Genomic DNA, 14,721 nt, shown 5'->3' with positions numbered 1-14,721 from the left:
TCATGCAGCTTGGTTGGACAATACATTTAATATGCAATTATGCACACTCGTTGTGGTGAGTTTTTCTGTTATTAGTAAATTATTATCCAGTTAATGCATTTTCAAAAAAAAATATTGAACCGTCAATTTTATAAATCAGAATCTGGTGAAACTTCAACCACATGCCAGGAATCATAAAAACTCATGGATATTAAAAATTTGACCCTATCAAAAGCCTCTGGGACACTTGTCTGGAGGCTCGCATTTGGGGCTTTGAATGGGACCTTTTTTGCATATATTTTTTTTGTGGTTGATGTGTCCTAGAGGATTCCACAAGTAAAATTTCACGTCAATTGGATCACTAGTCATATTTTTGCAAATCTTGGATACATTAATTCAAGTTTAAGGGTTTTTAAAAAGTTTGGCTATAAGTTTAAAGTTTCACCTCATTTTACACATTTCACTTTTGAGTTTTGAGTTGTCTCTCCTAAAAGACATGGCACGCACCAAGCAAGCAGCACCCCCTAGAAATCCCATGCACATGCCACCTCCCCCAGCATCGTAAGCGTCGATGGAGGCCAAGCACATTGACTCTTTGTGAGATCTGTCATTATCAGAAGACCATGCACCTGATATTAAAGGCTCCATTCAGAAGCTGGTGCAGGAGATTATGGATGGCATACTGATTATGAATAGTAGGAGGCACTTTCCAAATGGATCACACATGCAACAACTCAATTGTCTCGCTAGATTGCCTAGGCCCTCTTTGCACTATAAGAAGCTGCCAAAGCTTATCTCATCGACTTGTTCGGAGACAGTCTATATATAGCGGTGCATGCAATGAGGGTCACTATCACCAACAAGGATCTACGGATAGTGAGGTTCTTTTGGCACTGGAAGGATAATCATCGTGGAGACCAACAATGATAGGGGTATACTACTTTAACATTTATGGAATGTGGCTTCTGAAGAGATTTTGTAAAACCCTAGTTGTAATGGACCCCATGTAAATTGTTATGAATATGAATACAATTTTTTTGGCACGCCTTATTTTTATTCAGTCACTTCTTCAATATACAATTTACTTGTTGTAGTGATGAGCTTTTATGGAAACATTTAAATAAAGCAAGAAGTCCCTAATGTCATGATGACCAATGTCCTCATTTTGGTGGGGCAATGGCCCCCAATTTAAAGGCACTATTCCCAAAAAATATGCCACATCTACATGGAATAATATAATTGCTCATTTATATGTTACATTCTCAAATTGATGAGGCATGCAATCTTCTATTGTATTTTGTAATTATCGATCATTATGGGCTTGTTTGATCATGTAAATTTTTGGCTTTGCACATAAGGGAATCTCTTCCATTGGTTTATCTATGTAAAAACAATGGTACAGTTGCATTGAATATCTAGGCTTTTCTTTTCATTAGTTATGGACCCAAAACCTTAGGATGTGTTGCTACTTTGGTTTTATCATTGTTGAAGGAAACCCATTAAGAAGCCTTAGTAGACTTTGGTATACATGCACCATGAGAGACCTTGCATTGATTTTCCTACATGGAGTTACTATTTGCGTAGGCCTAGAGTGGTCTCGAGGGAATGGTCAATGCATAACTAATTTCCTTAGCTTTTACAACGTATTTGATTGATGTTATCATGATTTTAGTCTTATTAAATATGTCACCTAATTTCTAGATTGAGATGCATTCTCTAGATGAATGCAAAGCAACTTAAGATAAATACATAGTAATCTCCAAGAGCTTTACACAAAGATGGTCATTATAGTATAGATCGGAATGATGCCAAGGGTGACCAAGCATTTGGTAGAAGTTGAATAAGCTAGCTCTACAAACATAGACCCTAACTAACCATGGTACGCCAAAGATAAGAGAAACCAAGCATGGTGGGACAATGATAAGCCTAACCAAGCATATTGCAAAAATTGAAGAAGCGAACCATAGAAACATAGAGTCTAATTAATGATGGTTTCCACATTTTTCTTAAGAAAATTGCAGATGCATTTACCAAATGACATAATTTGAAATAAAAGAGCTTCAAACCCTCGATAGCATGGTTCATAGCCATGTGTTTTTGTCCTTTGTGAAGAGGAGAGGAAGTGAAAGGAATACATTTAAGGCATCAAGCTTGATTTTCCATGTCATAAAGATCCATTAATGCCAGCCTTGCAGCATTGCTTTCAACTACTTTCTTTTTCTGAGCAGGTAGACCATTGTAGAGATTGTTTCCAACTTTAACTATAGAAGTGAATCTCACCTCTTCTCTATCATCCTTCTTAGTTGTGGAGTATGTTGGTAGTGGGAAACCCAATTTTTGTGCATAATGTTGGAGAAGACTTTTGCAAAGGCCAGAATCCTCCTACAATGATGAATGAAAGAGTGTTATGCATCAGTTATGCAAGTGAAATTGGTCCATAGAACTCCAAGATAGTAGACCTCCAAATAAATCCATAGTAGTCCAACATAGTGGGTATCCAAATTAGTCCATCATTCATGCAAGGAAAATTGGTCTATAGTAGTCCACAATAAAATCTACTCCCTTACGCAAGCATTTCAGTGGCGCATTGCACATTGAGAACATTATTGCATATAAAAGTTGCATATGTAGATATAATTTTTATACATTGTTGGGGAACCATTGCCCAAGATTTGAACCCATAGCACCCATCAAGCTTAACCCACAAACTAGTTGGGCTATGCCCCAATTAGGCCCTACACATAATGTACGTAAGAAGGATTTTAAGCACGTTAGTAGGACACAGGAGCAATCATTCATTTGTAAAGTCTCAATCTTATACATCCTACCAATTCCAGTGTTCAAGAAGAACAATATAGAAGCCTTTAGCTTGAAAATTTGGAGGGATTTTTTATTCAAATTACACATACTTATGACTAAAGGTTATGTGAAATTCAAGGGTTTAGATTTTTCATCTTTAAATTCTGTTTGATTTTGAAGCATTTAGAATTAATCTTACATCAAACCTAGTGAGAGACCATAAGATGCTCGCTAGAAAGAATTACTTGAATCAACACGTCTGAGAGGGCCTCGAGTGCTATTTTGGCGGCTTCATTCTCAGCTTGCTTGAGGGTGGACCACTCGCGAGAAGACAGGTACAAGGAAGCGCCATTGACGAGGACACTGGCTTTGAAGGAGGGGGTGTGCCCAGAGCCTCTCTGGATGTGAGCATACAGGGGCTTCGGCCAGCCGGCCTTCTGGCAGTACTCGAGCAGGCAGCTCTTGAACATGGCGGCCTCTCTCTCTCTCTCTCTCTCTCTCTCTCTCTCTCTCGATGTATGCAGTGTGCACTGTGCAGTGATCACTCATCAGCTGGCTGGAGAGTCGAGATGATGACTGCACATGGGCTTAGACAATGAATACTGTGATTATGAAATGATTCGTTTAAGAATTAAGACAAAGAAATCCTAGAGAGAGAGAGAGCTGAGAGACCCAGCCAGCCAGGCTGCCAGCTAGCCAGCCAGGCGTACAACGTTGTAGCAAGTGAATATTTAATTCTGATTGCCCGTAACAAAGGAATCAATTAGCCGTAAATGTTCAGCATGACAAGTATAGCTGCTCCAGTATTTACTCACCGGTTGATGTAATTTTCTATTTCCAAACGTAATTTCGTTTCTCAGAGTCTTCAGAACTAACTATATGCATGTCTACCGTAGCAAATTATGCTTTGGCGCATAGCCTTGCCACCACATACATACAATGCATTAAGGGTGACCCGTACCTGACGCAAGAACATCATAAACTCCTCCGCACGATCAAAGCTTATTATTAGGCTCCAGGCCCCAGGGGTCAAATTGCCAACCAACCAAGCTAGCCTTTTTCCCCCTTTCTAAGAAGAAGCGATAATTCTATTAAAAGCTTTCTTTGATAATATGTGATATGTACTACGAACAAAAATGGAATATTACGTTGCCAACTCAAAGCGTTCTTCAAGGTATTATCCTAATCCTTAGGCAAAGCTTTGTAAAATAACCAGAAAGGGCCCTATCACAACCTCTAAAACCCAAGAGATTACACATTCACTAAGATGTTGTTTAAAAGTTAAAAAAGAAAAATTAGGGGAGAGGTTACATATCCACTAAGATGGTGTTTGTACTAGGCAAAGGAGTTTATTTGCCTAGATAAATCAAGCAATGTACAAAAAGATAATGGGTAAACCCAAGAGTGAGTTTCTCACAACTTCAGTAGGCCAAGGCCAATTTCCTCATCAAGTGGTTAGGCCGATGGGAAAACAGACAGATGATCGCAGCTCAATCTATGGATAGAATCCCTACAGTTTTAAGCCTGCATGCTAGTCATTTGATGTATACAATGCGCCCACTAAAGGACATTGTGTATAGTAAATACCTTTGGCAAGGAAGACTAAAGAACAGTTGTATGCATCACCCACATCTCACAACTTCCTTGACCTGGCCTTTGAGTTACAATTTGCCCATAGAATAAATGCACATCCCTAAGTGTTGCCACTCTTCCTAATTGAGGCCCCTATAAGGATCAAAGAATAGGAAGCTTGTTGCAAAACCCTCTTATCGAATTAAGAGCCTCACCCCACCCAAGATGAGTTGGGGAAAGAACCTACAAAAATGAAAGCATGCAAAACCCCCTTGAAGGTTAAAAGCCTCACACCACCCAAGATGAGTTGGGAGAAGAGCCTACGAAAATGAAGGTGAGAGATGAGGAGCACACATCAATAATAGGGAGAAGGGGAAACTTGTAAATTTATTCATTCCTTAAGAATGCTATTTGATGCCATTCCCTTTGAAATCCCATTAAACCTATGCTTTTTGTAGGTGTAGGAGGGTAATGAGAAAATCAAGAAAAAGATGTGTTTACCTTATAAAAGCAAGTTTTGGGGCCTATAAGAGAACATGACATAGTAGAATTCTAGAAAATTGTAAGCAAGCGATGAACTAAGAATATGGAGAATCAAAAACTTTGATTATTGTCGATTACAATAGATAGTTAATGCTTCCCTACTTGTACTTCTATTAAAGCTATGATAGTATACAAGAAATAGATGAGAGCAAAGCATTGATAGTATATAGAAAGTAGACGAGGGCAAAGGTTGTGTATATAGAAAAGTGTGGGTTGTAGCAACTAAAACAAGCCACAAGCTGATATGGGGGGGAGGGGGGGGGGGGAGATATTGGACGCGTGGCATCCGCCCCCGCGTTCTCTTTTTTTTGGTGGGGGAGGTGGGGGGCTGCCACATGGCACCTGCACCTCATCTCTCCTTAACTAATAGTACTAAGTCCATGAATTACACCCTTTGGGCTGGGGGTAGGTGAGCCCCTCAAACCCCTACAAAGAAAGGCTTTGCCTCCATCTGCACCTCTCCCCAAGAGGGCTGGTGGTGTAGGTTGAAGTAGCCTGTAGGGCCTTTGAGTGGGATGCGGAGCGATCGCTTCGGAGGAGAATCAAAACAGATAGAGTTTGTCCGAGCCGCCAAACGCGTTCGCTTTTTGGCGACATGGAGAGGATAGAAGAATTGGAGGAGATGGAGTCTGGTCCGAGTCTCCAGACGTGTCCGATTTCGATGACATTCGAGTCTCCCGCGCGAGTTCGGATACGTCCCAGTGCTCACCCTCGCCGGATCAACACCAGCGCAACATTTTTCCGGTAGCTCCCCTGCATGAATGCAGGGAGCTAAACGCCTCTCGGATGGACACACTGAGCTGGGGGGATCGCTGAAGCATCTGAAGTCTTATGACTCCATGGAGATGGACTATGCTTATGTGGCTGCTTCTCGTGGGTGAGGTCACAGACGAGCTTGAACGTAGACTTCGAGAGGATCAACAGGCATTCAATGCCAAGAAGAAGGCTGCCCTTGATGGATTGAAGCACACTCTATGAGTACCTGTGGCCTTCCCCTTGCCTCGCATCATCAAGGAGAGGTACACTGAATATGCCCTCTGCGGCATCTACATGTTCTTCATGGGTAAACCCCCCCATGGAAGAGGAGTATGCCAGGTGGTTCTATGCCACCTATGGCACCAAAGCATGTTTGGCACAATACAGGTTTGTGGGGAAGAGGTTCTTCCTAGCCCTGGTTGCTTCCAAAGCTGAACAGATCTTGTACTTGGCTCTTCAATTGTATGAAGGCAAACTCGTCTACACTATGCCCTGGCAAGCTAACTTCAACCTAGAGGAAGTGCTACAGACTGAATGTCCTGTGTAGGTCAGCTTCCCCAGGCTTCCTGCATGGCTCAATGGAGAGGTGGCAATACTAGCGGAGGCTCTTGGCAAGACCCTGTATGTTCTGTTAATGGCAGCAGCAAGTGGTGCTATCAAGGCTGAGAAGCATGCTTGCATCCTGTGGGATTGGAAGAAGCAAATACCAGAGGTCCCTGAGGTCATTGACCTGAATGGCATGGACCTACTGGTCGATGTACGGTTTGGCTCCTTTACTGATACTTGCTTTTATTGCAGGGAAGCTGGACACTATGCCAAAGAGTGCCCCAAGAAGGGGAGTACTACCCCAAGCGAGCAACCCAAGAATGGGCAGCAACAGCAGTCAAAGGCTGATCAAGGTACTAGCTCTCAGGTGGGGGAGAAGAAGCAGCCTAGTCAGACTGAAGAAATTAAGGGCAAAGGGAAGGAGAAAAGATAAGAGCCGAGCGGCAACTAGCAAGATGCGACATGCAAGAAGTTGAGTAAGGGTGCGATAGACAGGAAGGAAAACCTTGTATCTCAGAAGCATAAAGATGCGAAGGCTAAGAGGAAAAAGCCATCTCTCAAGCAGCTTGCACGCAAACCGCTAGTGGATAGAAACATCTTCGCCATACTAGATGAAGAAGATGTTCCTGCAAATGGTGGGTGCCTTATTCACCAATGCCACTGCTATTGTACAGGTTAATGGCATTACGTCCCTCCCTTTCAACATCAAGAGGTTAGTCAGATAGGGATGCCCAATAGCCCCGTTGCTCTTTGCTATCATTATATAGACCCATTGCTGAGGAACCTAGAGCTAAAGGTCTAGCAGGGCATAATCAATGCCCTTCCAATCCATGGTGGCAAGCACTTTGTTGCGCAATTTTTCATAGACGATAATTCAAATATAGTGAAGGCAGAGCTACAGTTTGCAGTCAGTGCACTGCTATAGGTATATGACAAGTTTTCAGATCTATTAGGCTCTTGTATAAGTCAAAAACAAAGACTGAACTGGTGTATATTGGTTACAATGAACCTCCCCCTTGGATGTAGGATGTGGGCTTCAAGCTGATAAAGCATGGGCAAGTTTTCAGATATTTAGGTTGCCCACTGGGGGTAGGCCTAAGCATGAAACAAAGGGCGGAGTGGATGGAATCAAAGGTCAAGGTCAAAGTTGAGACATGGAGAGGAATGCAACTCTCCTTTCTTGGGAGGCTATTGGTGATTAAGACAATGCTAGCACCCACAATCACCTTTCTTGCCACAGTTCTCTATTTTAGCAAAGCTACATGGACGAGAATTGAGAGGCTTTTCTCTATAGCCTTGTGGGATAAGAAAACTGGTCAACATGGTTGGAGAGGAATTGCTTGGTCTTTGATCATAGCTAGAGAATCTAAAGGTGGGCTTGGCATTCCAAGCTTTGCTCCTAAAGCGAGATCCCTCCTTTTCAGTCTTGCCAAGAGGATGGAAGGGAGTCAACCATGGGTGCTCCTCATCAAGTATTAGTTAGTGCTAAACAGAAGTAAGAGCCTTGGGCTCCCCGACCTCTCTTGGACTAACATCCTGCTAGGTGAGGAGGAAGCTAACCATCTCACAGTCACAAGTTGCACAAGGTTTAACACAAGCATGGCAAGAGGTGAAGGGGTGACTCCTCTCTTAAGCAGGTAATCTTCACATTTAAGGAGACATTTGATCCTCCACATAAACCTCTTCAAGAATGGTCCCTGCTCTCTTGGCAGCGACAAGCCAATAGAGGTATGAACAAATGGAACGATCAATGGGACCCAGGTAGAATGGAATTCATGAGCATCGTTGATATGGTAGAGAAGTTTGCCCTATCCAATACGGAAAGAGAGTTTGTTGAAGGCATAATGGACGGTCGCAGTTTGGCCTATCTCAAAGGTGGTGCTAGAGGGTAACATTACCAAGTTTATGGCTAACCCAGCAGGTAAGGTACTGTGGAAATGCAAGAGCAGTAAGGACTTTGTCAAGAAGGATCCCTCCAACATACTCCGTGTTGCAGAGTACTAGAAGAAATGGCATTTGCGAGCTAAGAAAAAGACTTGAGTCTACCGCATCTTAAGAACAAGGCGGGCCATACCTTCAGAGAGGCCGAATGTTTTCCTCTAGAAGATTGTAATGAACAAGCTCCCCACTAGAGAGAGGTTGAGCAAGTCCATGGATGTCCCACCTCTTTGTGGGTTGTGCAAACATGAGAAAGAAACAGTAAAACATCTTTTTTGGGAATGCAGGGAGGTTCGGGAGCTTGGAGACAACTATATACCTGGATTAGAAGAGTGGGCTTCGTTGAGCAAATTGATGTCAAGATGGTATTGTTTGGCGACCAGGGCAACAAAGATGACTAGACGATGAAAATGTGGAATGTAGTTAGAGCGATGACTCTCCAAGAGATATGGAGAATGAGAAATGAGAGTTTTTCGTAGGAATAGAAATACTTTAAGCTCTCATGTTCATTGGGCTAGACTCAAGGGAGAAGTCTTGATAGCAATTAAAGAATGTTGGAAGACAGACAAGGTTTTTTGAGTATTTTATAGAGCCTTGTCAAGGATGTAGAATTGATATCTTAAAATTGGCCTAACTATAGGCTTTGTATATACATATTTTTCCAATATTGATAATATCATTCTACCAATGCATTATAAAAAAGAGGGTTGGTGAAAAAAGCCATGCCATGAGGATGAGGCATTGGTTGGATGGGATGTCCACATCTCAATTCAAAATAAAAAGATCATTTTATTTCGTGTCCAGGTATAAAGGAATGACATGCTTAACCATGATACATCACTGTTTTGGATTAGAGCATGGGAAAGGAGAACATGATGGAGTTGCTGTAGTTGTGAAAAGGACATTGACTCATGATTAACTTAAACAGGATGGAACAAAGTCACAATATGTTTCCAATTTTATAGGCTTTTTGAGCCAATACATGAACACATGGTTGGATGATGTATCTGTTAGTAATAAAGACCATGTGAACAAAGTATTCTAGGAAAGTACAACTTGATGAGGTTGATAGAACTAAATCATGGGATTGTAAACCCATTCCAAGCTCGTGCTCCTTCCATGTTGTTTGTGGTTATTCAAGTAGCACAAAACTAAGAATAAGAAATTTTGCGTGCTTTTGTGGTGCTTGTATGCAAAGCAAGTGGAGATGATGCACAAATAGTTTATACGTTGAAATATTGACATATTATGTTCTTGGGCCTCTACTAGAAGATAGTGAAGTTGACTTTGAGGATGATGATGAGCCATTTTATGAAGGACGCCATGACATCCTTTCTAATGCTTTGGAGTTTAAAGACAACTTTGCAATTGTTGCATAGGAGAACAATGAGAATGGCCTATATTTTTATGTTGAAGTGCATCTCACAAAAGGAGCATATCGCTAATGTAATGACAAACAACTCGAGAAATAAGATTGCTACAAATACTTATGTGGTTAGAGGACATTGGTACAAATAAATGGACGGTGTCTCTTTTAGGTTGATGGATTGACATGAAGAAGCTTTGATATACATGCATTTAGTACATGCCATTAAGTTTCCAATGGAATCCATCATTATATTCATTGATGAGCCTTCATCAATCAATGTATCCACTGTAAAATATCATTTAATCCAAATACCAATCTCTAGCAACAGCTCTTATGTTGGGGATTTTGGGAAAGTTATATTTACCATGCTCTCCTTTTGTGTATTCCTTACCATGTCATTGAGGATAGGGGTAGTGTGCTTGGTATTTTTGCACTACTTCTTCAGGATTCACTTGCTCTCTATCAATCTGAAGTTCTGGAGGAAGAGGGCAATCAACAACCTTCTATGGTTGTGCCTTCAATTCTTCGATCATGGCTTCATAATATTAATTTTGCTATGGCATTTTATCCATTAGTTATTATGGTTCCCTGAAGTCAAAATCAGGAGGGTCAGGTAGATCTGTAGGAGGGGTCATAGTAGAGCTACTAGTTCCAATGTTAATGGAGACTTAGGAGGAGAAGATTCTTCTTCAATTAATCCCATCGACCTTTCTATCTCCTTCTGATCTCCTGCCTTGTTGGCTTGGTGGTTAATAGCCATAGCTTCTTTATTTGCTTCACCCCCTCCAAGAAATTTTTACTATCCCTAGTTGTGTCTTATGCTCATTAGGATTTTTGAAGAGTGGTATGCAAGCTCTAGAGGTTGTCTCCTTGTAGATTTCTTATTGTTTGACAAGGATACACTTGTAGGTATCTAACTGGATTTTGTACTAGGTTTCTTGATACACGGCATTATCTTGATCAGTGGACAATTTGAGGAGCATTTCTCCTTGTAGTCTCAAGAGGCTACCTTTTCCAGAGAATCCGCCGCTTGTCCTAGTTGACTAATGATGGTTTATTGTAGGGCATTGAAGGTTTTTTTCCATTGTTCTTGCTCCTACGAATGCATTTGGTGATCCCTTTCTTGTTGTTGCACTTTGGCTTTCTCTTGGGAAATCACCACCTTACTTTCAGTGAGTGCAAGGCTCAATTGTACATTTTCTTCCTTGAGTCTTCCATTCTCTGTCATCTGATATGCTTTCTAGTTTGTTTACATTTTCCCAAGTCTTTGTTTGGTGCTTTGGGGGCTCCTTTATACTCGATCTCTTTTTGAAACATTACTTCCCTTTAATTAGCAGTTTGGTGTTTCTCTTGTAGGGCCCTCTCCTTCTCCTTCAATTCCTTTTGGGATTGCTCTTTTAAGAGGTTTTCTTTTTGTAACCAAACTTTTTGGAATTTGACTTGTAGGGAAACTCCTTTTCTTGTAACGCCCTTTGGATGTCCTTATCCCACATGACTCCGGCCACGTCAAGCTCTTCTATCTTTGCTCGTAGTCGTGCTTCATTTTCCTTGAGTGGTTCTTGTAGTTCTACTATTTGTTTCTCTTTTTCTATAATGAAGTTCCTATAATTTTCATGAAACTCATCTAGCTCTTCCTACAGATCCTATTTCTCTTTAAGTGCATAGGTCTTCGCACATCCTTTCTAAGGTTTCTATTCCTCCTCCCTTCCCATGTCGTTTAGGATGGTTATGGGGACTCCTCATGGATTCTACATGTTACTACTTTTCTTACTAATTGTTTGTGGTGGTCTCTTGTAGGTCTTTGCTTTGGCTAGTTCAAATATCTATGCTTGTAACTTGTCCATCTTTTTTTTCATGTCAAGCAAGAAAGGGACAAGGGGATAGGTTCTTCATTTGCCCTCTCCTTGCCCTTCTTGGAGCTAGATTCTCTCTTTTCAAGGGCCATCATAGTCATGGCCTGTTCTCAAATGGAGGTCCCCAGTGATGCTTGGATAGCCTTAATGAGATCCTCCCTCTCTTGATGTGCGTGATTATTTTCAAGTTTGTCAAATTCTGACTTGGAGATTCTGGCTACCATCTGACACAGTCTTTGTTCCTCCTCAGTGGCCATGTCTTCCCTTGACCTCTTCCGTTGTTTTTCTTTTTCTGATTCTTTACTAGTAGGATCAATCGATAGGGGGCCAAGAATCAATGTTGCTGATGAGCGACTCCAAGGTGCGCAGCTAGCAAGTGGGTAAAACTAATCCATAGTTGATGATTGTGTTGTTGGCCTTTGTGAGACTCAATTTGAGGGTATATCTTTCTCAAAAACCTAATGAGCTTGTATCAAGGATTCAAAAATACATTCCAACCATGGTGCATTCAAATCCTGGTTCATTATGTTTCCTGTCGTAATATCCTCCATGAACCATTTTGGAATCCTTAGAAGCCTAGAGGTAGGCTTGTTGTAATTGAAGAGGTGGTGCAAGACTTGTGCAATAGCCATCAATTCTTCATCCTCCAATTTTGTAAAGAGCACACCCTTTAGTGTCACCACTTCTGGGTCGTTCCAAGCCTAGGATACCATTTCTACTTTTGTTATTTTGCTGTATCTAACTATTTTTCTTTTTGATCACAATGTTTGTTCCACTAGTTTAGGTTTGGGTTCAATGACCTTTTCCTAGTTTTTCCGGTGATCTCCATTCTTTCTACGAAATTGTATCCAGAAGCCTTTTCATTCTACTTGGTGTTCATAGATTTCATAAGCTGTGAAATTAATAGGGTGGGCAGATGCTTTGATGAGGGTAGCTAACTCACAATTTATGATAATCTCTTTTAGTGCTTGATGAAGTGGTAGAGGCTACTTGTACCTCTGAAGTGGATTTGCTCCACTTCAAACATGTTCACTTGGATGCCGAAGTTGGCCTATTGCAAAGGAGAGAATATGTTCTTGTCTTCATTGAGACTAATACTGGTATGTTTCCAATCACTCGTTGTTCTAACTCCTACACGCCCAAGGAACAAGTTATGAGGAATTCCTTTTAAATTGGTTAAAGAGAACTATTTTTCGTGCACCAATAACTCAATTCCTCCATCTATTTATAATTGGGATTCACAGCTTACTCGCCGCCTTACCATTTTGATGATAAAAATTATTACTTGTTGGATTTAGTTGGTTGGGTTGTAGGGTTCTCATGGGTCCATAGATTTGTTGGTTGGTCGCATGTGCATGTTGGTTATTGGTATGGTCTCCCACCCTCGTACAGAAGTGAGTCAAGCTTCCCAACTTGGGAGAGGGGTCAAGTATGTGCAGCCATAATAATCTGGTAGGCGGGAAGAGGGACAACGGCGGTGGTGGAGAAAGGGGGAGTGGACTTGCGTGGCCGGACGGTGGTGGCAACAACCAGGTTAATGTGGCAAAGTTGTGGTGGGGTCGTGGCGGGACTCACGGTGGCAGTCGTCGGCCATGGCCAACAGGCGATCGCGAGTAGAGGTGGTGACGGTGTGCGGCCTCCAGTCGATGGATGGTGGCCTTCGCGCCTTTCGTGGCCGACCTTGGCCTTCACAGCCAACTGGAGCCACATGGAGAGCTGGAAGCTGTGCAGAGGTGGTGTCCACCGTGGACTGGTGGTGGCCCTCACGGCTGACTGGGAGCCGCATGAAGGGCTTGCTGGAGACAACAGGTATGGTGGCGGGAGACGATGGGTATGGAGATTGATCTCCTTATGAAGAGCGTGTCGGAGACGACGACGATGGTTGGGCTGGAGATTTTAAAGAAAGAAAGAAAGAAAATGCTTCTTTAAAAAGTGCTTAAGCTTCTTCTTTTTTTTTTTGTGGGTGAACAACAAGCCCTCTTTTCCACCTAATGTGTCACCTGCAATCACTCCTCCTAGCCCCTCTTCATGTACTGCAAGCTCGTGGTGTTTTCCTCTTCCCAATCTTAGCTGCTCTTGCTACAAGGCATGAGCTACTTGTTGTACAATGAAGCTTATCAATTAAAAAAATTCGTGCAATTCTTGTTCATTTGCATGGCGTGCTTCCACATGTGCATAAGAGAGTGTATTGTTGATACTAAAACCAAAATTAAAGATGGAGATAACTACAGAAAGGAATGCATTTAACATATCGTACACTAGTCAAAATGAGGTCAACCTACCAAATCCATGATAGTTTGCAATGCAAACGTCACAATCAAATCGATAAAAGGCAACAAAACTAACTAGTTTTCACACATGTTTCAAAGTTGATGTGGTTGCCATCCTACTATTCTACGGGAAAAACCATACAAGTGATCTACAATCCACATGTCCTGGTCTCGACTACAGAACCAAAATGTTGTGCTACATGCTCAACATGTTAGGGCCATTGGACACACTCTTATTCTTTCAAGAGTTTGAACTCATGCATCATTAACTAGCTCTCACCTAGTCACTCACATGTGGGTGAAACAAACCATTGTTTTGAGCATAGGATCGCATGCCTCCCACCAAGAAGGTCGCGAGACCTAGCTCCACAATCCAAGAGAACACTCCATCACCCCCTCAATCCTCTGCGGCCCTCATCACACAAGAGAAAGCATGGTGGCATGAGAGAGCAGTAAGACAAGGCTAGGGGTTTCACTCTCCTTGTCCCTCACCCTTCACACACACACTCTCTCTCAATCTCACACTCACACACACCCTCCTTCTCTCATGAAAGATTTAGAAGAAGAAAGTAGACAAGCAAGGCTACACACACAAGAATAACCATTTTCATTCAAGCTCAACACTTTTACACATAAATTCTAGGGTTAGGATGCCCCTTTCCCATGGGCATCCAGCCCTCCTCCTTAAGGCCTCAAGACTAGTCATCTCTTATTGCATGCTTTTTTTATGGTGAGAATGAAATGGAACCTTTGCAATTTTTTCCACACGAGTCTATGGTAACAATACAACTTGCATGGGATCACGCCTAGCTTGTAGATTTACAATTAGTCAACCATTTGGCAATTTGAATATCTGTGTGCTTTATGCACACTATATTATGATCAACAATCCAAAGACCATTTTTGAAAATTTAGACTCCTTCTCGTGCTTGCTTGCACCTTGCATGCAGTGTACTTCTTGCAATTAACAAGAAGTATCACTAGTAGATTAATGTTGGGAGAAAAGCCATGAATGGTCTATTGCTTTTAACCACTCAGCCATTGAGCCCTTTCCTATCTAATCATGACACAAGGTTAGGCCTACTAGCTTCACTAG

The 14,721-nt window shown here is 41.9% G+C and overlaps 1 protein-coding gene across 2 annotated transcripts in view; it reads right to left on the bottom strand.

Annotated features, from left to right (window-relative positions):
- Nucleotides 1-1,992: 1,992 nt before the first annotated feature.
- The window catches only part of LOC148038722 (geranylgeranyl transferase type-2 subunit alpha 1-like), a 64,228-nt gene continuing 51,499 nt past the window's right edge, over nucleotides 1,993-14,721 (bottom strand). Inside the window, exon 7 of one of the 2 annotated variants that reach the window (XM_087674524.1) lies at nucleotides 1,993-2,361. In XM_087674524.1, the coding sequence (XP_087530650.1) occupies nucleotides 2,125-2,361 (237 nt within the window). In that variant the 3' untranslated portion in view covers nucleotides 1,993-2,124. The remainder of the gene's footprint in view (nucleotides 2,362-14,721) is intronic. The other variant, XM_087674520.1, reaches the window with a different exon arrangement.

This window comes from Lygodium microphyllum, chromosome 3, assembly GCF_053477565.2.
Source record: "Lygodium microphyllum isolate KBCC chromosome 3, Lygodium_microphyllum_v1.1.10, whole genome shotgun sequence".
NCBI lineage: Eukaryota > Viridiplantae > Streptophyta > Polypodiopsida > Schizaeales > Lygodiaceae > Lygodium > Lygodium microphyllum.
This window is presented reverse-complemented; position numbering and strand designations above follow the sequence as displayed.